Source organism: Phasianus colchicus, chromosome 16 (assembly GCF_987193195.1).
Source record: "Phasianus colchicus chromosome 16, bPhaCol1.hap1.1, whole genome shotgun sequence".
NCBI classification, from domain to species: domain Eukaryota; kingdom Metazoa; phylum Chordata; class Aves; order Galliformes; family Phasianidae; genus Phasianus; species Phasianus colchicus.
In genome coordinates, this window is record NC_143451.1 from 13046919 (window position 1) to 13071792 (window position 24874).

General features: G+C 43.2%; 1 protein-coding gene across 5 annotated transcripts in view; it reads left to right on the plus strand.

Moving 5' to 3' along the window:
- The window catches only part of CARD11 (caspase recruitment domain family member 11), a 40044-nt gene extending 23965 nt beyond the window's left edge, over positions 1 to 16079 (plus strand). For all 5 annotated transcript variants that reach the window (XM_090151193.1, XM_031606876.2, XM_031606875.2 and 2 more), the window contains 18 exons: positions 74 to 199; positions 672 to 869; positions 1337 to 1516; positions 2512 to 2566; positions 3684 to 3799; positions 5011 to 5114; positions 5696 to 5748; positions 6528 to 6660; positions 7170 to 7371; positions 8107 to 8233; positions 9285 to 9534; positions 9915 to 10011; positions 11031 to 11126; positions 11817 to 11949; positions 12301 to 12474; positions 13665 to 13789; positions 14588 to 14703; positions 15268 to 16079. In XM_090151193.1, coding sequence (XP_090007319.1) covers positions 74 to 199; positions 672 to 869; positions 1337 to 1516; positions 2512 to 2566; positions 3684 to 3799; positions 5011 to 5114; positions 5696 to 5748; positions 6528 to 6660; positions 7170 to 7371; positions 8107 to 8233; positions 9285 to 9534; positions 9915 to 10011; positions 11031 to 11126; positions 11817 to 11949; positions 12301 to 12474; positions 13665 to 13789; positions 14588 to 14703; positions 15268 to 15472 — 2490 coding nt within the window. In that variant the 3' untranslated portion in view covers positions 15473 to 16079. The remainder of the gene's footprint in view (positions 1 to 73; positions 200 to 671; positions 870 to 1336; positions 1517 to 2511; positions 2567 to 3683; positions 3800 to 5010; positions 5115 to 5695; positions 5749 to 6527; positions 6661 to 7169; positions 7372 to 8106; positions 8234 to 9284; positions 9535 to 9914; positions 10012 to 11030; positions 11127 to 11816; positions 11950 to 12300; positions 12475 to 13664; positions 13790 to 14587; positions 14704 to 15267) is intronic.
- Positions 16080 to 24874: the final 8795 nt, after the last annotated feature.

Consider the following 24874-nt stretch of genomic DNA (forward strand, 5'->3'; position numbering starts at 1 on the left):
GAAGCGGGATACATCAGGCTGGTACCCAAAAGACCTCTAAGAGCAGTGGTAGCTAACAGACTGTTATTCTCAGTATCTTGAAGAGAAAGAAGATTTGGAGTTGAAGTGTTCAACACTAGGAAAAGACTGTGAGATGTATAAGCACCGTATGAACACTGTGATGATACAGCTAGAAGAGGTGGAGAAGGAGCGAGACCAGGTATCTGATCACTGAAGTGGGGAAAATTTGTAGTAAAAACCTGTACCTCTTCTGTGTCACTCTAGGGAATTATGGCTAATTGGATCCAAAACACCACTAAAACAAGAACATTTACAAGAAATTGGTATTTATGGAAGTAATTCTACACAGGGTAATATTATGCTGTTCCCACGGTGTAGCATCCACCAGGCAGAGCCAAGAACTTAGCAACATCTCCTGCAGGTTTTGTCTCAGTGTCAAGTGACCCAATTTGCACTCTAGATTATTTTGCCACCTGCCAAGAGGGAGCTGGAAATAAACCACCCTCATTATCATTATTTTTAATGATATTACTGTGGCACACACCCTGGTCCTTACTGCTGTGTTAATTGGTGGATGGTTACAATTTATGAAGTCCTTATTCCAAATGCATTAAAAACAAAACCATCGGGAGAAGGCTCAAATGCAAAACAGATTCTTCTGTCCACCGCAGGCGTTCCGCTCACGTGATGAGGCTCAGACACAGTATTCACATTGTCTGATTGAAAAAGATAAGTACAGGAAGCAGATTCGGGAGCTGGAGGAGAGAAATGATGAACTCCGAATTGAAATGGTTCGGAAAGAAGCCTGCATTGTTAACCTAGAGTGCAAACTCCGACGGCTCTCTAAGGACAATAATTGTCATGACCAGGTAGGGATGAGGTAGATGCGCATGCGTTATTTTTTTAGGACTTCTGTCTTTAAAATATTTCCACTTGGAATGAAGAGGGTGCTCTATTCCTTCTGTGAATTAACTAAAAAACCTGCTTCCTTCTACTGAATGTCAATGCTCCAAGAATTTCAGTGGGGATCGCGGTGTCTGTGTCATGCACATAGTTCTCAAAGGCTGGCATTTCACATCCTGATTTGAATTGTAAGGGAAAGAAATGCAAAAGGAATGAATTTTTGCACTGGGGTAGAAACCATGAATTCTTTTGAGGAACGTGTTCCACTGAACAGAAAACAGATGTGGGGAGTTATTGATCTGGGACTGGGCCACATTCTGCATGAGCTTCTGAAGCTCTCAGCACACAGGAAGTCCTGTCAGATTGCTCTTAAGGGGAGTCATAAGGAGCTGTACCAAACTCCTTCTCAGAAGTCTTTCCTTCTGATCTTCAGAGTTTGCCACGCAACCTGCCCATCACTATTATCTCCCAGACCTTTGGCACTTCTAGCCCAAAAGCCAATGGTCAGGAAGCAGATGACTCCTCCACATCAGAAGACTCACCAGAAGACAACAAATTCTTCTTGCCTGATCAAGCTCGACTCAAGAGAAGAGTGAACCTAAAGGGAATCCAGGTATGTCTTAATATCGGGTGGTTCAGTGCAGGGACTGTTAGAACTAAAATACATGAAACATTGTGGTTATGCCTCTGCTGTGCTATAAAAATAGGATTTGTATAAGCTTTTGCCCTGTGGTGATTTATGCCTTGAGGAGCAGATATAATCAGCTTTCATTGACCACTTTTTGTCCCTTCTCCCTCTTGCTTCTGTTGTTCATTCACGTTCTTAGAGCACTGTCAATAAATTGATTCATTGCCTCCTTAACAGGAGTGAAAAAAATGATATAATGCCCAAAGTGTAGAGCACAAGGAACTGAAGGTGGAAATCGAAGCACGGGTGGAAAAGCTTGCATCAGCTGGAAGGAATAATAGAAAGAATGGACACAAATTTGAGTCAAATTAACTGTCTAATTTAGAATTAAATTATGGCAATTTCCTCTCACAGAAAAGTAAGAGGTAGCATGTGTTAGGTCTAAGATTTCCCCAACTGGCTGCATTTATTATGCTGTTATTATCTGATACTATACTCACATGTTGTAAAAAAAAAAATAAAAAAATACATATATACAAGGTAGCATTTGGAGTTTTGAGCTTCTCTTCACTCTCATCTGCATTTGAATTCTCCCTGCCCTTCATAACCTTTCTGAGCTTCGACTGTTGTTATTAGTTATGGCAGTGGAGCTGCATTTCGTACACTGCATGCTCCAAAAGGATGTCTGTTGTATTAACAGCTGCCTGAAGCCAGTCCCAAGGCACCCACTTCACCTTTTGTCTCTTTGTTTCCTCAGCAGAATCTGGAAATTGCAAAGCATTTGGGCCAGACTTTAAAAATAGTTAAGTAACTCCCATTCGTGGCAGTGGCATTTAGAGACCTAAATATCTTCAAAATTTGGAGTCCTGTTGTTTAAATGAAGGCAAATATCTTGCAGCACAACAGTGAAAAAAAAAGGGGTGAAAATATCTGTTTTACAGTGTGTGGCAAATATCCTGCATTTGTTTTTGTCTTTTTAGATAAATCCAAGAGCTAAATCCCCTGTCAGCACGAACAGAACATCAGAGTTTCAAGGTCAGAAAGAGCACCTATGTCCTTACTCCTTTTCTGTTGCTTTGTCTCATTTGTTCAGTCTCTTTAAGTTGTTTTAACAAACACTGTGACCCAGGAGACTCTTAACTAAGCTCAAGACAGCAAAACAGTTCTTCTCACTGTAAACAATGTCATAATTTGAAGCAGTCGGGTGCTCTACCTGATCAACCTCTCCATCCAAAGGAACCTCCACAGACACACAATATTACATCCCATAACTTGCCTAACTTTTTTGTTTACTTAATTTTCCCTTTATCTCATCAAAATTGTGAAGGCTATATTGTATTTCTTGTACAAAAAATCATTATACTCTTTTCTTTTTGCTGTTGGAAAGATCCTTCGAGCCGAAGAGACCCCAGTCTAGTGATTCTCTAATGAGTTTATTTGTCCTTCAGCAAAAAGGAATTCATTTTAAATCTAAAACACTGCAATGGCCTGGAGGAAGGGCTGACCCACCCGCCAGCCAGCTGCAAGTTACCAAATTGGTTGCTGTATGCTCCTAATTCCTCTTACTTAGCTAACAATGTTCTCCAAACAAACGTCTTAAGCAGCACTTCCTTCATTTGTTATGTGCTGTGTTGTACAAAATAAGAAGGTAAACGTGGTTCCTGCTGCAAGATGTTGTATTTATTTAGTATTGAATAATGGCAAAATTTGTCCAAATCAGAGGTGCTGAAGGTGGGAGGGGGTCTGTCAAGAAATTCATGCTGTGCTTCTTGGGGCTGCCTGCAGCTGCATGGTTGGGAGCATTGGTCTTTTAAAACAACCCGTGGGTTGCCAGATGATGGGGATACAACACAAATAATTAACGAATTAATAAAACAACCTTCCAAATTTGTTAATGGGTACTCACGGAGCTAACAAAAAAAAGCAGAGGAAAGGGCTGAAGGACATTTGCTGATGGGGGAGCTGGGTGGGCAGCAAAAAGGGCTCCAGTGCCTCCCTCAGCCCCTGCGCAGCGCAGGATGGAAAGCGAGACAAACTGAAGTGGAAAGATAATTGTAAGCCTTGTTGAAATCTGTGAAAGACTCTGTATTGGAAGTGATCTAACCTAATTTTCCTCGGTGTCTTTATTTTTCTCTGTCATCTGTGAGCGCAGCAGTCAGAGCACAGGATGAAGATGGGGCTGATGCCAGCAATGGCCGCACGGACACTAGTTCCTCTAATTCTGTTTCCATCAGTAACTCCATCAGCAGCTGTGAAGTCAGCAAAATTGTAAGGAGCCTTCAGATGCCCCTTCCCTGCTATGACCTCCTTTCCTGGTGTGGCTGAGAGCTTCTGCAGCCCCATGTTGTCACCTCACTGGCTGCCTGGCTGTGACCCGACCCGAGCCCCTTATCAGAAGCTTAATTGTTTTACCAGCAATTTAATTGTTCTTAGAACTGTGTTAGCAGCCTTTTCCAAAATCACAGGATTGGACTTTGTTTATTTAAAAAGATTTTAGATATTTATGACCTCTCACTGTGTCCTTATGCCATTTCATGTTTGCTGTTAGAAAGACGAGATTTTCTTCAAAAGATGCTTTGTAATGCAAGCAAATATTCAGGTTTTGGTTGTTGGTTTTATTTTTTTGAGTCCTCTGAAGCTTCCCCCATTTGTAAGTAACAGGCAGTGAGAAGAGGGGTGCAGATCACAGCTGGAAGTTTCTGCACGCCATAGCCAAACCATTTCTTCCCTGCTTGCTGTATCCCCCTGATCTCTCAAGGTAGATATCCCATTATACGTATGTGAGCACTGACACAGCAGGACAAGCAGGAAGAGAGAGTGCTCTTGCAGAGTGTTAGTAACAAAGAACAAAACATCTTTCTAGAATGCTGTGAAAAATGCTGCCCCCAGGAGATTAAAATTATAGCTGAGAATAGCCAGGAAAGAACTCCCTGCCACTTGTAATAAGTTTAGCTGGTTTAGGAATATTCTTTGGAATATCTTTTGGATGTTTTGATCACTTAACTGTCTTCCCTGCAGTACAATTTGCAGTTTAAACTCCAAACCAATGTACTAGTTTATTAATGGAATATATGGAGATACGTGTTTTACTTCCTCATTCCTACTGTATTTGTGTGTAAATATATACATACACACACACACAGTCTGTTTTTCATTCTCTTCCACCTATATATCAGCTGTGCATCACACAGTCTGCAGATGAAGTTAAAATCCTTCAGTAAATCAGCCAGCTGTGTGTCACAGAATGAGGTTCAGTGCCATCAAGCATTCCGTACATAGAGCTGTAACACTCAGCATATGAACACAAATGCTCTTGTACAGAACATCTGTGAGCAGAGAATCCATTCTTCTTACAGAGGGATGTGCTTCTCAGCGCAGAGCACTACGAGCAAGCTAGCAGGATAATGCTCCTGTAAGTTAGAAATGATAGCACATTTAATGCAGGTGTCCTTTCTTTTGCACGCCGCTTTTTTTAAAAGCAAACCCTGAGAAATCGCAATGACAGCATCATGTCTACCACTCCTGAGCCTCCAGGAAACGACTCCATCGTCAGACGCTGCAAAGAGGATGCTCCTCCCTGCAGGTGTGTGGCTGTGCTGCTGAATTGTGCCCCATGCCCTCTTATCAGTGGGGGGAAAAGGCAACCCGGCTTGGCAAGGTCTGAACGTGGCTTTTGTTTGTTAAGCTATTGAGCACTAAATTCAGGTTACCTTGAGACTGTGCCCAGAAGTTCAGTGTGGTTTATAACTTGATAATTAGTCCACAAAAAAATTAGATTTGTGAACGTAATCCGAAATAATTGCTACCCTTGTGCCAAGTTGCAGGTTTCACAGTTCATCTGATCTCAGTTTTTTGGGGGAAAAAAAGTGAGATTGTAGTTCAAGATGTAGGAAAAGTTACATTATTTCCTTGCTTATGCACCATGTAAAAATAGCTGGTTCTTCCCAAACCAACTATAGAAATTCACCCTTCACCTGGAGCCACGTATGGGGTATATCAGCTTCACGAGGGACCTGCAAGTCATTGTGGATGGAAAGTACAACAAGCAGTTATTTAAATGGCTTTGCAACTTAACAGCGTGCTTTAATGAACGTGCTGGAAGTGGGAAAATGAACATCTTTTTTTTCTCTCTTCTGTTATCTCACATTTTGTTTTTAATTTCAGTGTGGTTGAAGAGGACAATGACAGCTTTGGATTTGATGCTTTGGAGCTAGATGGTAAGCAAAATGTAATAGTTTAATTGTGAGATGTGATGAGCTCATCAGCTACAGAGACTGTCCAGTAATCAACTCAGTCTAAAAAAAATAGGACACACAGTCTGAGGAAAATTAATCAAATCATTATAACAAATAAGCAAAAAAGAAACCAGTGGTGAAAACAGGGAAGCAGTTATTCATGGAGAATTGAAAGGATTGGACTGAATGAATAGATAAGAATGCAGTTTTGAGGTTTCAGGGTTGAAAAGAAGACCTCTGACCCTAAAAATAAGGAAAGCATCTAACTGAGAAGGGAAAGCATAAAGAAGATTGCACTGAGGAGAGTGTGGCTCTACTCAGCGAGAGGACAAGAAAAGAGGGGTGCAAACAATTCCATTTAAAAAGTAAAATAAAGCTGTTTTTTACTACAAGAGCAGTCGAACAATAGAACATAATTGTCCAGAGAGGTTGAGGAGATCATAGTTCAAGTTGCATATCTTCAGAGATACACAAAGGAAACCAGACAGAGTCCTCTGGATGATCCTGCTTTGAGCTGAGGGGTTCGTTAGCCAGCCTCCAAAGATCCCTTCCAACCCAAGCTGTTCTGTAGGATCAGGTAAGGTCTAGTAAGCAAGACCGGCATTCCTTGCCACAATCTGTACAAAGGAGTCATTTCTCTGCATCAGGAATTTTGTCATTCGGTTTTGGCTAGGAAGAATCAAACTTCCATATTCATCTTTTCCATCTTTACCACTGTATCTAGGACTCTTTGTTTTGTTTTGTTTTGTTACGCTTTTCAGATGACAGTCATGACAGGCACTCACATGGAGCTCCTTCGGTGCACTCTTCTTCCTCTTCCCATCAGTCGGAAGGCCTGGATGCCTATGACCTGGAACATGTCAACTCCATATTTAGAAAGTTCTCTCTGGAAAGGTATTTAGTTTCCCTCCCATAGACACAGATTAAGGGGAGAGGTTACTGTAGGAGACACCCCCCACTTAACTATTAGTTACTGAAGATACAATTCAGTGGCAGGAATACCGTGTCACAAATTGTCACTTGGCACTAAGATCCCATGGTGCTGTGTTAAGTCATTATTTCTTTATACTGATAGCAGCACGGCATGTTATTTTGGACTACTTTCATATCCTGTAATCCAGTGAAAGTCATCTTAAAATTTCAAAAACTTCAAAGCTGACAAAACATTGTAGAGGTTTAAATTTATCCCTGTGGTCTTGTTATCCAGTCAGTGTACTTGAGGCTATCCAGCTTCTGCAGAACTTACACAGCAATAAGGATTTCTTTCAGAGTCCTTAGATTCTAGTGCTGGATAGATTGAGTTTACTTCTGTGTCTCTCATTTATCGTGCACGCATTTGACTCAGGATTGGTAGTTAAAAGGTGAGGTAGCCATGTAACTCTTTCATCCTTTCATCAATGCAGACCTTTTCGTCCCTCTGTCACATCTGTGGGACGCATCAGGAATTCCTGCCATACCATCCAGCGCATAACACTGAATGGGGATACTCTCAATTCAGAAATCACTCTTATAGGAGGTAACGACAAAGGGAGCTTTGTTAGCTCTGTCAAATCAGGATCACTGGCAGAAAAAGCAGGTCTTCGGGAAGGACACCAACTCCTACTGGTAAGCATAGAACAGTCAACACACAGCACACCTTCCTGCATGCATCCTCACCACAGTACCATCTTTTTGCATCTTCTTTCACTTTGCGTTAATGGCAAACTGTATGACTCTTGCAGAAGAAGATCTGGTTTTGACTCTGAAATTATGGGAAGATAGTGTTTGCATTTTGGTTGTCCAACACATGCGCATACCTTTGCACTTCAGAGTAACTCAGTATGGAAGAGCTGAGAGCAGCTGATGCTTTCTTTAAATGCTGTGTACTGCTCCTCTGAGAACAGTAGAATTGGAGATGCTCTCAACTTCCCAGTAGTTTCTTACCTTGAAAGGAAGTTTGTGCTATGTAACTCGGCACAGTGACTCCTAAGTCTGTCCCCAGCATCATGTAAGCAGTCCATTGATGCTTTAGCTAAGTTGCTCACTGCTTAGAGTTTGCCTTCCATTGCCAATGCTCCCAATCTTTATCCTATTAAAGTACCGCTGAAGGAGAAAATATATATATGTATTCCTTAATTACTTACTATTAGGATTGTCAGTGAGCTGCAGTATGAGTCCATGACTGCCAGCAGTCCTTATGTGAGAGAAAAGAAACTAAATAATTGGAATATAATCTGCATCCTGATAGCAGCGTATCTGGATTGCTTTATCAGAAAAAGTTTGTGCCGCTTCAAAAAATCCCAATATAATTGACTCAGACATTGAACCCACACCGGAGAGTAATATTTCTTTCATATCTAGTTGGAGGGCTGCATCAAAGGGGAAAATCAGAGTGTTCCCTTGGATACTTGCACAAAGGAAGAAGTCCACTGGACAATTCAGAGGTGCCATGGTCCAGTAACGCTCCAATATAAATCAAATCACGAAGGTAAGACCGAAGGTATTTCTCGACTCAAATAGCCCCAGGTCTATTGTACTAATTAGTGTGGATGAGAATAACAGAACCAGGATATATTTTATATTGGTATAAATCTGAAGCATGTCTACCAGTGTTAATGATGGCAATTCTATGTAACTGCTCCAGCTTTTAGCTATGTAACTGCAAGCAAAATAGCCCATGTGCTCGTCACTACAAGGCCCTGAAGGACTGACATGGTGGAGCAGCAACTACATGACTCGCATAACACAAAATTATTTTTATGTACTGTTTTCTGTAATACAGTGTGGTGAGCTGAATCATCTTTATCCAGCTGAAGCCAATTTAGCATTTACCTGTTCATTTCCTTTGTGTCTTTATCATATCCTTAACAGCTGGTGTTTGTGTGCAGTGAATGGAATTTGATCGTAGTGTTCAAGGCTGGCAATGATAATTTGGAGTCGTGGATCAAAAATTGCATTCCAAAATCCATCTTTTTTTTTTACTGGTGCATAAGAATTTTAAGATTTTTTTTGTTGTTTTGGTTTGGTTTTTGTTTTTTAATGCTAGCTAGAGAATTTTGGCTGAATAGATCACTGTACTTACATATAGGGTTTAGTTATACTGTGTACTTACATAGGATAGGGTTTAGCTATGTTGAGTTACTTTTCCAGGTAGGGGTGGTGTCACCACTTGAACTGGCAAACACTGGAGGTGTTCAAGAACTGTGTGGATGTGGCACTGAGGGACGTGGTCAGTGGGCATGGTGGTGGTGGGCTGATGGTTGGACCAGATGATCTTAGAAGTCTTCTCCAGCCTTTATGATTCTGTGATCCCCAAGGATTCTGCTACCAGCAGCATGACCTGTTTCTGAGCCAGAGCTCCATTAGTGTCATTAAGGTGCAGCCCCATAACCTTGCTGTAGTGTTTCCAGAAGTACAAAGCCCCTCTTGGAGGAGCCTCAGGAGTTTGTGCTGTGCTTCTGGTAAAGGAACCTTAGAATGCAGCAATACCGAGGTGCTGCCCAGCGTGTCATGCTTTGTCCCATCCTTCGTTGCTGCAGGTTACAGGAAGCTGCTCTCTGAGCTGGAAGATGGGCTTATCGCATCGGGGGACTCGTTTCACATCCGCCTGAATCTGAACATCTCCAGCCAGCTGGACTGCTGTTCCCTATCAGTGAAATGTGATGAGATTGTTCATATTCTTGACACCATGTACCAGGGGACATGCGGGGGATGCGACTGGCTTTGTGCCAGAGTCGACCCTTTCACAGACAAGGACCTGGAGAGGGGGACCATTCCCAGCTACAGCAGGTGAGCACGGACTGGCTGCAGCTGAGAGGAAATTAATAACTGCTATAGGAGAGGTGTGCACTCCTCAGTTCTTGGGATAAGACTTGGTGACGTTAAACAGTAACGTGAGGTATAAGGCTTTAGAAAGGAGATGGCAGAGCTCACCTGAAAGAATAACGTGGGTTTCTCGAACAGATGCCGAGGAAAATACATCATGGAGGTTCTTTAATCCTCAACAGCACTGCAGTCCTGATTGTTATTTTGTTCCTGTGTTTACTGTGTGGTTTAGTCAGTCCTCATTCCTGTTTCTATTTAATCTTTTCTTCAACCACAGATCCACTGCAGTCCAGCCTTTGAGTGGCTCCAGAACTAACCTGACCTGTGTGATTCTGTTCTTGCAGAGCCCAGCAACTTCTCCTGGTGAAGCTGCAGCGGCTGATGCACAGAGGAAGCAAAGATGAGACAGACAGCTCACACAACACCCTGAGGGCTCTCCGGGTAAGTACCTCCAGAGTCTCCTTAACATCCATTTCTCCACTGCTATTTGTTGTTTGTTACGTTAATTTTACAGGAGTTCCTGTTTGGGCTCTCTGTAGTTTTTGATTGCACAGGCAGTGGGTGACCTTTGTTTGCTTTAAATGGTATTGTCCCTGGCAATGTACCTAGCTTCTGCACACTTCTAACCCTTCCTGCTATGAGGTCATATGCTTTATATCTGTTCTGTGTCATAGTCAATGCCTTTCATTTTCCTCTGCCCGTACGTCTCTAATGCACCTTCACATCCACGTATAGAAGAAGCTGTGTTGTTGGTGTTAGTAATCTGAATTATTTCTCTCTTACTGTGAACAAGTGTCTAATCCAAAACACTATTACTGTCTCTAATTAGAAAGATCTTTCCCAACCTACATGCAATGGGGAGAAGTGGGACTTCCAGCTCTCCAAACACACCAGGACTGCCCATCTTTCCTTTTCCTTCAGTACTTATTCTTTCTTTAGCCCAAAGAATTCTACCTATTCAAAAACCACCTTATTGGTATATTAGTTACCAGAGCTTCTTTCTAGAACTTCTAACAGAACCTGGGAGCCGTGCTTGCTTCTAACACTGGCAGAGAGATGCTGCAGCTGCAGTGTTTGATTTCAGCCAGGGTTAAGTGCCATGCATTCCTGCTGTCCTCCAGGCCTCACTCACCAGAAGGACAGGGAGTGCTGGCAGTGTTGTCAGTGAAAGCAAAAGCTCTGCCTGCTCTTTCTTGATGCAGAAATCACCTCCATCATAAACTGTGGAGTGCAGTCTCCTGGGAAGAAAGGAATGTGGAAGGGCGGTGCAAGAAGCACTGTTTCTCAGCATAGGCCATAGTATACATAGCTTGCTTAGAACACTGTATTTGGGGTAGTTACGAATCAGTCATTGTTGTATTGGTAATATGAATTAACTGCTTTTGCTTATTCTGGTCTTTGTTGGTGTGATTAAAAACAAGCAAGCAAACAAACCAACAAACTGTGCTATTTTTTACTAGAATACGCTGCAGCCTGAGGAGCCTGCCCCACAGAGTGACCCAAAAACCAGCCCTCGTCTGTCCAGAGCAAGCTTTCTTTTGGGCCAAATATTACAGGTAAAAAAGTTTAAATTCAGTGGAATGTCTGAAATAGTAGGTGAGATTAGCAGGCATTCTTAGGCTACTTTCGTCTCCCCGGTAACTCTACCCTGGGTAGTTGTGTCAGGATGTCTTCTTATCCAAAAGAGGTTTAATATATGAAAAAACTGAATTAGTCAGCCTCTCCCTTTGTCCTATCACTCAAGAATCTGTCCCATCCTTTCTTAGAGCCCCTCTTTAACCGAAATGCTGCTCTCAGGTCTCCCTGAAGCCGTCTCTTCTCCAGGCTGCACAGCCCCAGCTCTCAGCCTGTCCTCACAGGGCTTTAAGTCTCTGCAGTACAACAAAGAAGGGGCAGAGCTGTGTCTATAATCTGCAGCATTGTTGTGCACATACTGTGTGTGTGCAGATGTGGATACATCAGTGGCTTGGACTAGTGATAGCAGGGAGCTCTGCCAAGGAAAAGAAGAGCATGCCTCTTCAGAGCAGAGAACAAAATAAGAAATCCCAAAGGGCATTAACAAAGGCTCTGAATCAGATCTATGATATTTAAAGAGCCTTAGAATTCAGTCAACAGATCCATGGAGTCTTGTCTTTGATAGACGTAAGTAATTCAGATCTCGTAGATAACAAGTGTGGGCTGATGAATGCCTAGGAGAATAAGGAATGTAAGAAACGAGGGTCCAATCTCTTCGTTCACCTTTTCAGTTTGTCAGCAGGTCTGAAAACAAATATAAGCGTATGAATAGCAATGAGCGAGTTCGTATCGTCACTGGCTGGCCCTCTGGTCTGGCACGGACCTCATCTGAAGCAAAGAAACCCTTGCCTGATAAACTGGAAGGTATGGAATTAAAGTAATGGTAGTTTCACAAGCTTCCTGTTCTGTTGGCAGCTCTTCCTAGGTTCTCTCTTGCTCTTTGTCCAAAACGTTTAACGAGCTAATAAGCAGAAAGATTCTCCCAGCAAGTCTCCTGTTAAACCATGAAATAATCTCTTGAAAGCAAAAAGCACTCGAATTATTTAACATTAAATTGGGCATCATACTGCTGGATATATAGTAAAGCATCAGAGAAGGAAGGACCGGTATGACTAACCATGTCATTTCTGGTTCACACATTTCTCTCTTTTTTTTTTTCTCTCCAAATACTGACGGAGAAGAAATCAGAGTATAAATATCTTGTTCTCTACTCAGATTTGGATTCCAAAAGTGAAATCAACAAGAGGCTGATCCCTTACAGCTTGGTGAGACCCATCCACTGTGAGCGCAGGCGCCCCGTTCTTTTCACCCCCACTGTGCTTGCCAAGTCCTTGGTTCAGAAGCTTCTCAACTCCGGAGGTGCCCTGGAATTCAACATATGCAAGCCAGGTAATGGGGTAAAAGAGGCCCGTGACTGCCAACCTGCAGTGTTGGAAATATGAACATCCATATGTACACACAGAGGGGCATGCAGTTCTGGAAGTTGCTTGAGGTACCGAAGTCACATTAGAATGATGTGTAACTACAGTTCCTGCATTTTGAGAAAGCCTGAGATATCTGAATGTTTTTGAAACAGCCAATGCACAGTTATGAGATTGTGTGTCTGTGAATATTATCCATGTGTATGCTGCGTGGTTGCTAGGATGCCCCTCAGAGATTGAAATGCTGTGAGTGCTCTTTCTGTTTGCATACTGTTTGCATACTGCATATCTAGGCGATGTGAAATTTTGATTAATTTGTTTCTAGTATTCACTATTATGAGAAATATCTTCCCTAGAGCGATTTTATGTTTCTATCTCATCCAAGGCTTGAAGATTGTGCATTTGATCTGCTTGAAAGACTGATTTGCTTCCATGCTAAGTATTTACTATTAAAGCAATATGCAGCACTGTGATTGCTGTAGGGCAGGATTGTATACAACACAGCATTAAACACAGCTGACGTTTCATTTTTACACTAATATTGAATACCCAGTGCATCGTACGCAGTCCTACAGTCATCCAGACAGAGAAACTAAAAAGTTAAGTATGATAATAAATATTCCCTGTCTTGCAACATAAAACAAAAGCTTTGATGTAGAGCTGCAATTCACAAGGGGACCAGTATCACGCATTGCAACCTAAGCCAAATTTTTCTGAAACTTTAAACACAAATGCTGGAACACTAAATCCATACTTTAGGAGCCTGTGCTGAAGAGACCTGCTTTTTTTTTTTTTTTTTTTTTTTTTTTTTTTCCAAAGCACTTCTCAGCATCCATCAGCCCCTGAAATGTTACTGCGTAATATTAGGTGCTGGAATTGTATTTACTGTTTTAATTTAATGCCTTCATAGTGTTGTGGTAATTGCCCAAGGACTCATTGGTGGAAGATATAGCTGAGGTGCTCAGCTGTGATCAGATTAAGCTTTAATTGAATTCAATGGAAGAAATGAGGCAGCTGTTAAGAAGACAATTCATTGCTCATCTTCTTTCCCTGAACCACTCTTACATCCCAGCTGAAGTGCTGTTGGATAGCTTTGCAGGTGTACTGTTGTTGTAATCTTGATTTATTTTTTTTGTCCTTATCCACTTCTCCCACCAGATATTGTAACAAAGGAAGAGTTCTTAAGGAGGCAGAGGACGGAGACGATCATCTTCAGCAGAGAGAAGAATCTGAGCACATATGAGTGCATCGCACCTGCCAATATCGAGGCTGTCACTGCCAAGGTGCTTGGAGTGCGCTGTGCCCATTGGGCAGCCTGTCTGTATTTGTCTGCACTGTGTGTTTCTTCTGAGCAAGGACTCGCTGGTTTGCAGTTGTCTTCTTTCTTGCCTGCCTTAAATCTCAGATTTATGTTTATTCCCTCACATGGCCTTTATTTGTGCTCTTGCTTTTCCCTTTCTTTTTCATCCTCAGCCACGTCTTTTTGTATTCCTATTCATTCCCTGCGATGACTCACATTGATGCAGCAAAATATCCTTTCGTTTTCTATGCTCCATCCCTCCTTCAGTTCCTTTTCATATCGTAAGTATCTCTGAGTGCGTGAGAGAGTGAGAGATACAAGAAGCGAGACAAAGGGAAGGAGAGCCTGAAACACAGGCACAGGGGGGTACAGCTCAGAGATAACAATGTCAAAGACAGAGATCTCATATCAAGCAGAGCAGGTTTGATGCACAGCATGGAAAAAAGGGAGAATTAAAAGGGTGTTTTTTTCTCTCACGAGCAGTTGCAGTAGATGTTCTCTCTGAACAAAGAGCGTTTGTGTATGCGTGTACCACTTGTGTTTTACCGTGCTCTTCAGTTTTAGATCAACCCCTTTCTATTTTAAACATTTCACTTTCATTTGACTGTAAACCAGTAGGAGGAGTTGGGACTTCAAATGTATATTTGATTTGAAGGTTTTAAATCAGTACAGTGGTAAAAGCAGAGCTTTTGAGCTGACCCCATAAGGTACGGGTACCTTTATCTGAAGATTCTACAGCTGCAAATGTTTCTTTGTGACTCTGTTGTGACTTTGTTTTTAGAATAAGCATTGTCTCCTGGAAGCCGGAATAAGCTGCACAAAGGATTTAATCAAAGCCAAGATATATCCCATTGTTCTTTTTATCAGAGTCTCGGAGAAGAACATCAAGAGGTTCAGGTAAAATAGCAAACCTTTTGCGTATTCGATATTCTGTCTTATTCAGCGAGTAATTCTTGAGCCGAATAATGTTATCGCCGAGGGGAACACGGGCCCTATTTCCCTTGGCCTGGTGTCTGCATGCGCATCATTTCCTTCAGCAGCTCCTCCCTGAAATCTTACAATGGGAGAAAGGAGGAATTCCCTACACTTTGCATTCTTTCCCTTTCCCCGGTAGCAATGAGCACTGTGGGGAGGGCGAGGCCTCAGCGTGTGTTTTTCTCTATGTTTAGTAATCCCTCAGCATTTCTTCAGGTAATGCTGCTGTAAGAGGGAAGTTCATAAACGCTTGCACTCTCTCTACATTCAGTCCTCTCAAATTGTTTCCCCATAGCAAATATTTTTCCTTGGGGGTGAGATGGAGGTAGTGGAAGGGATAGACGTGGCGTAGCTATATTCTTGCTTGTATATAGTTTTATTGCTTGTATATAATCAGTAGAAAATAAATTCTTGATGGGACAGCTGGGACTACAGGATTCACTTCCAATGTGAGACATTTATTTTCGGTCTGCTCATTTGGTACAGGAAGTTATTGCCAAAGCCAGAAGCTGAAGATGAGTTTTTACGTATGTGCCGTCTGAAGGAGAAGGAACTGGAAGAGCTGCCGTGTCTTTATGCCTCTGTAGAGGCAGATGCATGGAGCAGTATTGAAGACCTTATCAGAACAATAAAGGACAAGATTGGAGAAGAGCAGCGTAAAACCATCTGGATAGATGAAGATCAGCTCTAAAACCAGTGTGTGAAATGGGGCTCTTTGATGGCAAAAGGATGTTCTCAGGTGGAGCAGGGGCCCACAGAGTTCTCTGACTCGGTGCCCAGCGCTCACTCCTGTCTCACCCCTGTTGACTGGGGACTTGCTGCTGGCAGAGCCCATGTATGGAATGGAACTGGAGCTGTGCTGGATAGCCCATGCTTCAGGTGCCATGGATCTCGGACGTGGATCAGACCACCACGGCTTCTCTTAATGGACAGCAGCTGTTTAACGAGCGGGAAGGACAAAGATCTTGAGAGGGATCTTGGGGTAATTTATTATGTAAAAATATGGATCACAATTGGCTTATCACGCACTTCTGATGAGACCAGATAAGTGGAATCTAGGAGAAATAAAGTGTGAGGATTGGGCTAAAGGAAATGGAATTGAGGTGTGCCTTACACCCATCTGGAGGTGAGATTCCAAATTCACTCCAGTTGGGAAACTGGAGGCTGTTTGGCAGCAACAGGAACACTACTGCTGATGGCCTTAGCAGTTCTACAGCCCTGTTTTCCCATTACCATTTTAATCAGAGAGGAAAATAACTATTCTTCCTGGCTTTAATTAAAATGTAAAGGTAACACTGGTACCTTCTCCAGACAAGTTTCTCTGTTTCTGTTTCTCCACTGAAATCTGTATTTCTCCACAACTTCATTCCCAGCCAACATGTCTGCACTCAACATGAGGGACTGTTCTGCAGAGAGGAAAAGGAGAGCTTCATAAGGCAGTAATCGCTGGGAGCTGCTCCATCCTTGACCTCTCTGCTGTGATTGACAGCACTGGGACCAGCGAGTGCTGCTCTGTGCTGTGGCCAAGCAGGGTAACATTTTCAGAAGCCTGTATGTGACTCAAAAGACCACATCCCGTTTTCAAAAGCACTCAACCCCTCAGAGAGTTGAAGTTCCACTGATAATGAGTGGGACTGAGACTCCTAAGTCTCTTAGGGCTTTTAACATTTTTCCTCTATACATTAGACACTGTATCGAGACTGCCAAATTGATTCAATAAAACCGATCAGATAATTACGACTTGCACAACTGCTGATCTGAAAGGCAGTAAGAACTGACCCGCAGAAGGAGTACATCCCATTATCCTTGGGTCTTTCTTTCCCTGCTGTATCCCTCCATTTTCAGATACGTTTAGTAACTAATTTATCTTTGCTTCTGTGTTCATCCCACATCCTCTGTCTCAGTGCTTCAGAAGGGCGTGCAGCAGCTTGCAATAACAGGGCAAGCAGAATCCAAGCAGAACATCTGGCCTGGCTGCCCTCACTGCACTGACTGCTGCACTGTCCTTGTGAGGAGCTCCTGATGCTCAGGGTGTCTCTCAGGTAGAATGGGTCAGTTTGTGTTGGCTTGCATGATGGTGCTTTTCTACTCTTGTTTCTGAATCATTTTTTAACTAATGGTATCTTCTAGAAGTCATTAATGTCAGTTTACATCTGCCTTTCTGCTGTTCCTTCTCTCATATTATTCATGTTTGAAAGGCTGTTCATAGCATTTGTCAGAGAATGGCTCTTTACCTTCCCAGTGCCATCTGTTTGGACTGTGCAAGCAGGGAGATGCTCCTACTTCACAGTCTCTTTACAAAGAACAGGCTGCATCCACCATTTCCAGCTCCTGCCAGGGCAAAGAATAACAACTGATTGGGGAATACATAAAACAAATTGGATGATGCTTCAGAGAGCCTCTGTAGCCCAACAAGAAAGCAGAAAGCATCGGCTGGAAAAGCTAAAGGAGCATCTTGCAGACATAAAGACAGCTGGGCAAATGGAGGGACTGTGAGGACATTCCTCAGCTGTTTCAACAAAAGGTTTGGTCAGGTCAGCTTCAGAACCAGAGGAAGCAGTAACACCTGGAGGAGTGGTTGGCACAGGTGGGGAGCAGGAAGGAAGGGCTGAGGGGTCTCCAATTGGCTGTTTCTGTAGTGGTCTCTCACCATTGCTTTAACTCTGGACCCCTGTACACAGAGAACAGCTGTGGATGTGATCTGTCTCACTTAAATTGAGGCACAGAAAAGGTAAATGCTACAATCGAAAGGATCTCTCTTTTGCAATGAATAGAGATACACCTCCAAAGAGCTATTTGTCTGACTTCTTATAGATGGCTATCTAAGGATGAGATAATTGTCCTCTGTATCTTTCCACGGACCACAGAAGGAAACTAGACCTGGCCCTTAGCAGTTAACTTTTTGGTTTGTGTTTTGGGATGGCTAAACCCACCGTATGGAGAGGGTAGGATTAGAGATGGAGGCAGAGAACGATCTTAGACCTAATTATTTCTGTGAGATGAAAGGGGTGAATACATGGAATGCATTTATCTTTTTGGTATCAGAGCAAATGTCCTGTAAATTCCCAGCTCTGCAGGTACTGTGGCTGTCTGTGCATTTGATGCAAAGCAACACGACTGTTAGGTGAAGTTCCCTGGCAGAGCTGTATGCTGGGCCTGCAGAACCCTCATCTCTTTCTGATTCGGTGGAGAAGCACTGTATTCCCTCTTGATTTGTGGGTGTGATCTCAGAAAGCAAAACTGGAACAGCAAGAACACATTCCCAGAAGTACAAGAGTGATGGGGCTGTTATCACTCAGACTAGCTGAAGGGTGGCTTCTGATCTAGCTCCAAATGCTGTTCATCTAAACCCACAGAAATTAACCTTTGCATCTTTAGAAATGTATTCAAAACTACCGGCCTGAATGGAGGCCCTGCGTTTCCCCGAATGGTGGAGTAGTGAGGTCAGCATCAACCCCAAGTCCTGAAGTCACAGAGCTGAAATGCAAACATGGAGCTTGGGCTGTGGATTGTTTCAGTGATTCTACTAAGTCTGGCTTACAAGGTATTACTTTAATCTACCAACAACATCCTTGCATGTACATGTAATAACATACATCATCCTGAGTTCCTGGTCATGCATACGGCTGCTCAGCTGTATGCACAGCCACTTGATCAGTAGGGCTTCAGTGGTGGTAACTGTTGAAAAGCTGGCAGCAATGATTAGGAAAAGGCAGTAGAAACTGGAAATGCTGTTTGCTGCAGTGTCCCAGCTGAGTCCAGGCCAGACTGGGCCTGAGCTCACTGAAGAACAAGGATCTGACCGGTTTTTCACCTGGTTCTCTGGTATTTCTGCATTGCTGGCCAAGAGTGGTGGTCAGCACCTGGACGTGCAGCTATGGCTGTAATTCACAGACATCATCTGAGTCCAATGGAATCAAGGGGCAGAGCCAGGTTTGAACTGGATGCCGTGGCTGAACATCACAGCTCACATCAGCCACCCAAAAGAGACCGTCTGGATCCATTTCTGTTCATCCACCTGAGGCAAGCAGAATTTACATCAGCCCATTTTAAAGCAAACCACTGCAAGATTCTAACTCAAGTTTAGGAACACTTCTCCCCAATCTGTATTTTATGCTAAACAAGGAGTTATCAGAAAGTCAGGGCAATTGCTCTGTATTTGGTATGCTGCTTTTTTCTGTGTGTTTTTTTTGTTTTTTTTTTTGTTTTTTTAAAAGGCTGCTCTAAAGCATAGAATAATAGCCTTTCAACATATATTATTGGAAAACTACTTCTTTGCTTTACGAAGTCACAAGAACTTGCTGAAAGTTTTTCAGATGTGGTTTGTTCTTTGGAAAATGTCATTGAAAAATTGGCCTCTAGAAAATGCAGCCAGAAATATTTCAGTGGAATATTCTGTTAGAAAATGTGTTTTCATCCATATCATTTCTATGGAAAATTTTCCATTCTGACACTTCATTTTAAGAAGGTTAAAGCTTTTAAATAATAGTGACATAGTTCTTTTCAGCATTTCACATACTTCCAATCCCTTATCTAGATGCATATTTTTAATTTTGTATAGTTTCTGTATTTCTAAATTCTACATTTAACCATTTAATTTGATTGAAATGCTTTTTGAAGAAAGTTTTGTTTTGATGTTTGTATCCCACGGAAAAACAGAAGTAATGGCTTATAGCTATCAGATGTGGAATAATGCAAGAAAAAGAAACAGAATGTAAAGCCCAATTCGGTTAAATTCTGCTGCTAAAATGATGTATTATCGCAGTCGGTCTCATGCAGTTCACCACATTTGGGAACTGTTGCAGGTAAAAATTTCATGCAAACTTTATTACACAGAATTTGCTATTCCTTTGAATCCGAATTCCAGCTGGAGGCAAAGCTGCCGGTGGCTCTGTCTGCAGCAGGCAGTTCTGCATGGTGTGCAGGGCAGGAACACACACAAAGCAGACCATTGTCTGTGAGCTTTAAGTGGAGATAGTTGCCAGAGCTGGAAAAATGCCTGCAAACTCGTTAGGGGTATCTGGATTCTTTTATGCCAAGCTATTTTCATGGCCTATGGTTGGAAAACTCTGCCGCAAGGATAACATTGGGCAGTATGCAGGTAGCTTCAGGGCTCCAGACCTGCCGGGGGCTGCGATGCTCCTCGTGGTCACTAAAGCTGTGGAGGTGAAGCAGCGGTTGCTGGGCTGTGTCCTGTATACTGACAAGTGAGGCACAGTCAGGGATTTGAGGCTTCTGGGAGAGCAACATCCTAGGATTTTGCAATTGTTTGAATTGAATGCTCTGAATCAATCAGCATTAATCAGCTCATGCTGTGAAGCCTACCAAACGTGTTCCCTCTTGGTGTAGTTACTGTCTCCCTTACTCTCGTTCGAGAACTGAATAATACAGCACTATTTTGTGCTGTCTGCCATTAAAGGCGCACAGATTTTCAAGCAAGAGAGACATGATTCCTTTCCTACCAGTTACTTTGCCTTCCCAGCTTCTCTGCCTTGCTCAGCTTCCAGCATTCCCACCTGCTCTGGTCTGTGCAGTGCACGGGCTGTTTGCAGCACACTTGATTTGCAGAAGCTCCATCAGAGCACCACCCTGTGCCCACTGCACCGAGTGCTGGACGTGTAAATCAAACTGCAATTCAAGAAAAACCTTCTGCCTTACCAGGCTTGTCTGCAGCAGGAAAAGGAGGCTCATGTGGGTCAAGGTAGTGTGCCTTCTGATGTGGGAGAGCTGGTATCAGCACAGCCCTGGGCTGGAGCTCCAGACCCACACTGACAGCATTGAGCACTGCCCACACAGCTATGAGGAATTGTTCTGTCTGACACTTCCCTGAATGGAAAACCTAATTCAGCCAACGCAGCACTGAGACTGTGACAGGAAATTTCCTCCCCGATCTTTCAGGGACCACAGAACTCTGCTGCAGTCCCAGAAATGGCACTTCATATTTCTGCAAAGCTCTGGAGCCCTTCCTGATCCACACAGCCCTATCCAGTGACAAATCTGTGCCGTTCACATGGACTTTCCCCTGAGTCTTTCCAGCATGCGTTTGCTTTTGTGCCTCAGAAAACAGAAAGCCTCCCAACCTGGTTTCCATCTCCCACCCGTAATGGGTCTGGTGTTGCCTTCAGGACCTGACTGCTGTACACAGTGTGATTTGTAGCTCAGTTTGAGAACCCTATCAGGAACCAAGCTCAGAACAACAGGAAGCTCTTCCACCCTCCTCCCCCGCCTTCTTTTTTCTGTTCCTCTGCTGCAGAAACTTTCTGATGCTCAGATCAGTCTCTCCGGGGTTAACTGCACCATTCGTCACTGGAAAAAAAAAAAAAAAAGAAAAAAAAAAGAAAAAAAAAAAAGACCCTTTAAAAGCAGATGGTGGGTGATAGGGAACCTGTCTGAGAGTAAATATCTACGACAGCATGTCTGCTTCATCAGATATTAGCATCAAAAGCCGTCTGACGATTTAGCAACAAACAGCAACATTGATTGTCTTCCAAACTGCAGCCACGGAAAGACAGAGTTGGTTTCTTCATAGCACCCCATCACAGCTGGGCAAGCAGTGAGGCAAGAGCCAGGCAGTGCCTCCCACAGCTGGAGGTGATGCAGGAACACTGGGATGCTCCTGCTCAGCAGCAGTGTGTGCCACAAAGAGCAGCACCAAAATGGGGCCGGGCTGCTGCCACTGCAGCAAACAGGAGCTGCTGGGTGGGGTGTGAAGGAGCCAGGAGGTGCAGCTCACTTCTCTGGCTGTTTTCAGACACGTTAATTAATTGCTACAACACAGATGAGCAGTAATAGCTGCCACTCCACCTGTGCTGCCCTCAGCAGCCAGCCTGACTTTTTTGACCCCGGCAATCTGGAAGAATTCCACCAGAGAACTGAGGTGCAATGCTTTTTCCCTTTGTTCTCTGTCCCACTAGCTCCATTTTCATATGAAAATACATACAGTGAATCTGGGAATTTTTGCTCAGAGATATCAGGAACTAACAGGGATTTCTGGCATAGCCCACAGCGATTGCAGCTACCAAAGCATCAGCAAAACAGCACAGAGACATGCAGGCACTGGGGCGCACTGAAGGTCCATCTGCTGCTCATGGAGAGGTATTCAGATGGCCACTACTAATGCCAGGGTACACTGGAACATGAAGAGAAGATTGAACTTACGTGGCCATGCCCAGCCCTGGCCATGGGCACATCCCCAGAGCTCAGAAAGCAAGGCAGGAAATAGAGAACAGCTCATGAGCAAACTGAGAAATGCGTTCCTGGCATAAATGGGCAGAATTCCATTAACTTTCAGTTCTGTGCACCAGGAAGATCTGAGCTGGATATCGACTCTGACCTACTTGAAGTTCTTTACAGCAGCATCACTGTATTGTTAAAATACTGTCCTAAGAGCCAATTTTTGGTTGTTGCCTTCATTTTTTTTTTTTGCCCTAGAGAAAGCCAGTAGGGTAAACTTCTATTAAATGAATGTGAAAAATTGATGCCTGGTTCTAAGTGCACATTTATAAATATAACATCAAATCCAATGTCTCTTGGCAGCTTCTCTCCTGAAGAGCTCTGCCCTCCAAGCACTCTTGCCTTGCTGTAGGAATGGCTTTCACTTCTCAGCCTCCGGGAACAGTCAAGCCACCTTCCAAAGACAGCCTTACAATGGTGAGATTTAGCTCTGTCATTGCAGATGTCTGCAGCATTTACTTCTCCATATCCTGGTGCTGAACTGATCTGCTCATTATCAGATTGCTGTTTATTAATCAAAGCAGTAACAATGGGATGGAGAAGCTGGAATGCAGCACAGACAGTGCTTCATTTGTTCCAATTGATTTTCCTATCACATTTTATTACTACTATTTACCCTATGTGCCTCAGAAAGATTTAACTGCACTAGGGGTGCAGCAGGGGTACATGGTTGAATTTCTCCTACTTTAAGCTCTTGCTATTTCTATTATGATAGTCAGAACTGTAGGCTCTCCCAGCATCTAAGCCATGACCTTCTCTGCTAGAAAACAGCATATGGAGATTTTCTGATAATTGAACTCCATTTGTGTGCGAAGTCCTGCATGTGGAGTCCTAGGGAAGTCTGTGAGGATCACACATACAGAGCCTGTCTGAAAGTTAGATTGCCAAGATGACATTTTACAAATTCTCAGTGCTGATCAAAGTCAGAGCTATAGCTGAAGCAGCTGTAGAAGGCGTAAGAAAAGAGTATGCAGAACAGCCTGTGCTTGGGCCAGGATGGTGTAGTGGTCTCAGGATGAGGTTTTGACTTGAGTAAATGCAATAGAGATGATGAGGCATGTATTTTCCTGCCTTTCCTAGCTCTTTTCTAATGTCTTAGAGTGCCGTTCACAAGCTGGATCTTGCAGACTTCAGCCAGCACATCTACAGCATCAGGAGCACGGAATGATGACAGCCAGAAGGTATGCAGTGCTTTATGGAAGGTGGGCTTGGTTTAACCAGAAAACAAAGGGAGGCAGGTGCAGTGAGATAGCATTGATGGTCTCACAAACAAGTCTCACTGAGAAACAAAAGTAATTATTTAACTTTGCCTGAAAGACCTATTAAAATGAGTGGTGAAGCTCCTATTTTTAGCACAACCAGGATTTCACTCTAGAAATTTATAAGTGTTGTAACCATGTTGTGAACTTGCCCCATTCAGTGAGTACAACAGGAAACCCATGGTTGGCTGCACCTGTGGGTGTGAGATACAGTTGCGTGGGGAGGTGATGAGAATATGTAACAAAAAAAAAAAAAAAGCTTTGTTTTGTACATTATTTTTGTAATTAGCCCAATCCAGGAGTGAGGAGGCAGCTAGCAGGTGGTGGCATGTGTCATTAATGAAGTTCAGAACTGAAACCACAGATTGTCAGCTGAGCTGAAAGTTTCCATGGGCTCTTCGCTCTTACTGGAAATGTGACAGTCCCTCACACAGGAATTTCTTTCTTACCACGTGCTCCATCTTGCCAAGATGCTGTTTGGTAATGTAAGTGAAGCACGTATATACCTGTGCATGCATGTGCAAACCCACCTGCGTGCACATGTGCACCACATCACAGCGTGTTGTGGTCCATATACAACATCACCCTCTTTGGAACCTGCCACACGATGTCAAATAGAGCTGCTTTGTGCTGTCTGCTCCACCAGCAGAGAGGCTGCTACCAATAGAAGGTGTGGGGTTTTAGGGCAGAAGATGCTGAGTGCCACAGCCCCGCTGTGAAGTGCACCCATACGCTTGTTATTTCTCCAGCAGTGTCTGAGCTGTGTGATTTTGAGCTGTCTGATGATTTCCTTATCCTCCTGCAGCCGATGACCTTGAGCTGCACAAATAATTATTTTCCTACTGCTTTTTTTTTTTTAAAAAAAAAAAAAACTGTATTTATTTTTGAGCAGTAGTAGGGATAATTGAATGATTGTAAAACGTGCCACTAGGCCACTCGGGGTTAAGTGAAAACTCCAATAATGCCATCTGCAGGAACGTTTTTGGTCGCATTTAAGGTCTCTGTCAGATAAAGGGTTAGAAAATATCAGCCTGAGACTTTAGCATTGCAAATGGGTTTCTGCAGGCACAGCATGAGTGATGGGAGGGAGAGGAAGAGGGGGAAAGAACAGACTGACACTGGTGCTGTGTTCAAGCTGGGCTAAATCCGGGCACCTGGGTGAGATTCAGTATTGATAAGAGTGGAAACACAGAATATTTTGGTTAATCTGGCACTGCTTCACTCGTGCTTTATCCCCATTGTTATTGGAACCCGTGATTTACGGTGTTCGGCCTGGATCAAATTCAGCCGCTGTATTTCTTAAGATTATTTTTTCACCTTTTCTTGCTGAAGTGCATTTCTGGCAGAAGTTTTACAGCGTTTCAAAAGAATCACGTCTCCCCCCAGTGGTAAAGTAACACAGCTTCGGTTTCCAGAATCAATTAGGTACTGTGGCTGTGTGTGAATGTGCGTGACAATACACTTAGGTGTGAAATCAATTTAAGAAGAAGAATGACCCTTCCTTAGCAGCCACCTCTTTTACAACGTTTTTTCCAGTAGAAGTTCCCTGTTCCTTGGAACATCCTCCCTTGTCCAGATATCTCATGTTAATGCTCTTCCTT